Source organism: Cicer arietinum, chromosome 5 (genome assembly GCF_000331145.2).
Source record: "Cicer arietinum cultivar CDC Frontier isolate Library 1 chromosome 5, Cicar.CDCFrontier_v2.0, whole genome shotgun sequence".
Lineage (NCBI taxonomy): Eukaryota > Viridiplantae > Streptophyta > Magnoliopsida > Fabales > Fabaceae > Cicer > Cicer arietinum.
The window spans coordinates 64422621-64427230 of record NC_021164.2 but is presented as its reverse complement, the minus strand read 5'-3'; the positions used below and the strand labels follow the sequence as shown (position 1 = coordinate 64427230).

The window sequence follows — 4610 nt, the reverse complement described above, 5'->3', positions numbered from 1 at the left end:
GAAAGAAATGCATATGATGCAAAGTAATCATAATATGATTATGAAAATGAATTTAAGCAAATGGTTGAAAAAATTGGTTCACAATGGACCACACAAGGCAGTTCCCCACTCTAGAATTTGTGAATTTTCAATATCGTAATCAAATACTAGTTCAAAAGAATTATATATTTCTACCAATTTGAAGTCTTTAAACTTTTCTTTTCAATTTTTTTTTTTACGTCTATAAGAAAACTGATTATCCTAAAATAGAATGTACACAATTAGATGAAGTCACAATCCTAAGACTGCATGCCCACAAACACATTTGAATTATCTAATCAAATTCGAACAGTCAATATTTCAAACTTGATATTTTATAGATTAAAAAAAATAAACAAAGAAAAACAAAATATTTTTAAATAATTTTATATATTTAATTTTGATGTCCAAAATCATTATCATAGAAACTTGAACCAAGGACATACGGCTTATAAAAGCCTTATTTACCACTAAACTACTCCACAATTTGATATTATTAGTGAGACATTGGTTATATATACCATATAGATAAATATTATTTTAGGTATAACTATTTTTTTTTTCTGAAGAAATTTTTTTGGAAGGTGATGGCCTCCTTTAGCACATCTAAGATGTGTCCCTCGGACTACCATACCATGGTGCGGGTGTTAGGTTTTAATGGAACAGGACTTGACCATATACGGACCCTTTCTAGCCACCATGTTCCAGAGTTGGGCCTGGAAAGTTGTTGCAGGGCTGTCGGAAGGTTGAGGATGGTCAGCATCGTTTGCTTTAAAGGTAATGTAATAAGTAGGGGGAAATGCACTATAGGCTGCCTTGACAAGTTCATCAAACACGAAATTTGAACCCTAAAGAGAGAAAGATTAATGAAGTTGATGAATGAATAAACTATTATGTATATTGATAGTTAAGTAAGTAGTTTAGAACCTGATTCTTAGCATTAAACATTTCCAGAGCAAGATTGGAGAGGTGAGTAAGAAGGTGGCGACGTTGTTCTGTTAATTCAACGGGAGAGGGTAAGTTACAGCCACAACGATCAGCAAATGCTAAGGGTGGAATAGGAATAGCATCGAAGGGCTGTGCAGGATGAGAGTAAGATATTAATAATAATATAAAAAACAAAATAAGATAGAAAGAGAAACATACGTACAGATACGCCACGAGCGAGCTTATAATACTCAGCCCTGGCTTTTTTTATGTCCTCCTCTCTTTTAAGAAAAGCTTTATTCTTATACACAAATTGCGGACATCCAAAAGAAAAAAGAGAAGGGTCATCTTCGTAACGGCTAGCCAAATCATTCACCGTCAGTTTTTCAATTGGTATTAACTCCCAATCCGCTCTCGGGTCCAATTCCGGTTCCGATTCAGATTCCGGTTCCTGTTCCGCTACCAGTTCTGGATCCTGTTCCGGTAACAGTTCTTGTTCCTGTTCCGGTACCACTTCCGACTCCGATTCCGATTCGGATTCGGATTCATATTCGGATTCCGTATCCGATGCAATATATGGTTCCAGTACCAGTTCCGATAGCTTATCCGGTACCGATTTCAGCTGTTTTTCATCGGAGATTTCCGGGGGTGGTTGGGTGACGGGGAGCAAGAGTGAATCCATGGACATTGGGCAAGAAGGATCGAAGGAATCGCAATTATTCAAATTCACATAAACCTAACTAAAGAGACTAGTCCTCTTTAATAAGCAAAAAGAAGTATGGGCCTGGTCATGTTTTTTAACCGCCCAATAACAAATCCTATTGTAGATTTTCTGTTTCTATAACTATCATTGTTTATCTATTGATCACATTTTCCTTTGTTCTTCAATAAGGGTGATTTATGTGTAAAAGTTACATTTTTATCTTATTTAATTATAATATTTAGGTCTTTAATCTTTTTTGTTTTATATAAGTTTTTTATCTTTTAAAAGACTTATAATTTAATTTTTTTTATTTTTATCAAAAAATGTTGAAATCACATACAATATATAATTGTTGGAAGAATTTATTTAATGGTCATTTTTTATTTACTTGATGATCATTCTTTATTTGATAGATTTGATTTTGTTGGAGATGAAAATATTAGCTTATTTGAATATTTGAGTTATGCATTTGATGAAATTTGCATTATATTTAAAATGATAATTATTTTTATGGGTTTTGTTTAAAATGATAATTTTTTATTTTCAAACACCAATAAAAGAGAATGAAAAAAAACCTTTTTTTTGTTTTTTTTTTGTTTTTAATTTCATAAAGACTTTAGAAGAAGAGAATATTATAGTAGTATGAGTTTCTTCTCTTTTTAACATTTTTCTCTTAACTTTTTATTCTTTTAAAATGCACTACTTGTTTATAAATTTTAATGAGGTATTCAATAAGTGACTTCAACTTATTGCAAAAGGTACAACATACTAAACAACTATAGAGAAGAAATCAAAATAAAAGTTATATTTGTCTCCAGATTAAATTTTACACGTAAAACAACTTGTGTTGCAAAATTTTGACCCATGAACTTCCTCAAAGACATTTTCTTACAACCTTTCTTGTAGTAATTTTTCACTCTCATTTCTTTTTCACCAACAAAACACAACTTTATAAACACTTCTAAATCCATTCTCAAACATTTTCATCTTCTCCCATTTCCATTAACAAAAACTTCTCATTTCCATCTTTTAAAACTTCATTTCCATCTTCTACCCTTTCCATCTGAAAAAAAACTTCATCTCCATCTTTTAAAAAAATCATTTCCATCTTAAAAAAAACTTCATCTCCATGTTTTAAAAAAATCATTTCCATCTTAAAAAAAACTTCATCTCCATCTTTTAAAAAAATCATTTCCATTTGCTATTTCCATCTTCCTCCATTTTCATCTTAAAAAAAAAACTCTATTTCCATTTTGTCATTTAAAAAAAATATATTTTTCTTGTAAAACGAAAAAGATGATTTTTTTTTCATAAACACTCACCTCCGATAAAGTCGACCGGAGTAACCGCACCGCCGGAGTAGATCGGGAGTTTTCAACGCCACGTATAGAGTACTTATACAGACATCTATAGTCACAATCATGTCTTCGAACGTAAAGGTTTGGTATAGTTAAGTTGTTGTTCTTTTTTATATTTTTGCTTTCTTTTATTATGTTTTTGTAACATTAAATAATGTGAATTCAGAATAATTAATGATCACGAAATCAATACACGTTCCTGATCAGTTGTAGTAGTCTAAGTAGATTTTTCTAAAGTTATAGAGAATATACTATTCTATTGTATTTTAGTGTATTATTTCATATATCAAGTCATATATTTTTCTTATAATTTTTTTTCTTCTAAAATAGGATCATACATTGCTACTACAACTGATCAGGAACATGCATTTGCCAATTTAAGATACTAACAAATCTGATTTAGATAACATGCATTTGCTATTAGAAACAATAAGATTAAAAATGTATCAGAAACATAGATAACAACATAACAAATCAAGTCACATATATTTAACGTCAATGCCAACTTTAATTATTTTACTTCAATTATATCAAATTAATTTTGTTTGTCATTTGTCTCTATATATAGACTTAATCTGTTAACTAAACACCTAACAAAACTTTATCAGTAAACATCAAAGGAAAAAAAACAACGTATCAAACACATGTGTAATTATTTTGTAAAGAGTCCTATACTAAAAGACAAAACAACAAATAAAATAAAAATTAAAAAGAGTCTTATAAATTAAAACAGAGGAATTAATTTGTTAACTCAATATAAAAATAAATAATAAATATATTAATAAAAACAGAGGAATTAATTTATTAATTCAATATAAAAATGAATAATAAATATGTAGATGTTTGTCACTTTATTCCTATATCATCTTTCTTTAAATATTACTTTCAATCTTTTTACTCTCATTTTCATCTTTAAACTTCATCACTTTCAATATATATATATATATATATTTTCTATTCATAACTAGTAGTGTTGATTCACCTTTTTGTGAGAAAGTTATTCTAAAGAACTCTCTATTCTTAGCTATATACTCCATAATGATAAAAAATAAAAATAAAAAGAATGTATTTTTAAATGTAATTTATATTTTAAATTATTGAATATATTTATTATTGTTCTTAAAATATATTTATTAATATTAGTACTAGAAGTATTAATTTGTCTTATAAAATAAAAAATTCTAACCAAACACATATACACACAAGATAGTAAAAAAAAAATCCTCATGTAGGAAAACAAGATTGTATCTTTAATAGAACAATTTAATTGATTCAAACCAAATCACAAGGATTTGTGATGAACTACCCATAACTATTGATGAATCATATTGAAAGGACAAAATTAAATCTTTAATAGAATAATTTGATTGGTTCAAACCAAATCACAAGGATCATGAATCCACAAGCATTGATAAATTATATTGAAAGGACAAGATTAAATCTTTAAATAGAATAGTTTGATTGGTCCAAATTAAGTCACAAAGATCATGAATCCACAACCATTGATGAATTATATTGAAAGAACAAAATTAAATCTTTAATAGAATAAATATATTGGTCCAAACCAATTCACATGGATCATGAATCCACAATCATCGATGAAT

At 28.5% G+C, this 4610-nt stretch overlaps 1 protein-coding gene across 4 annotated transcripts in view; it reads right to left on the bottom strand.

Annotated features, from left to right (window-relative positions):
• LOC101494494 (uncharacterized) overlaps positions 1–1748 on the bottom strand; it is a 2255-nt gene extending 507 nt beyond the window's left edge. Inside the window, exons 1-3 of one of the 4 annotated variants that reach the window (XM_004502112.4) lie at positions 1165–1731; positions 946–1013; positions 394–866 (exon numbers count right to left, since the gene is read on the bottom strand). In XM_004502112.4, the coding sequence (XP_004502169.1) occupies positions 666–866; positions 946–1013; positions 1165–1633 (738 nt within the window). In that variant the 5' untranslated portion in view covers positions 1634–1731 and the 3' untranslated portion in view covers positions 394–665. Of the gene's footprint in view, positions 1–393; positions 867–945; positions 1096–1164 lie in introns of those variants that run through there. The other 3 variants (XM_004502111.4, XM_012716332.3, XM_012716333.3) reach the window with 3 other exon arrangements.
• Positions 1749–4610: the final 2862 nt, after the last annotated feature.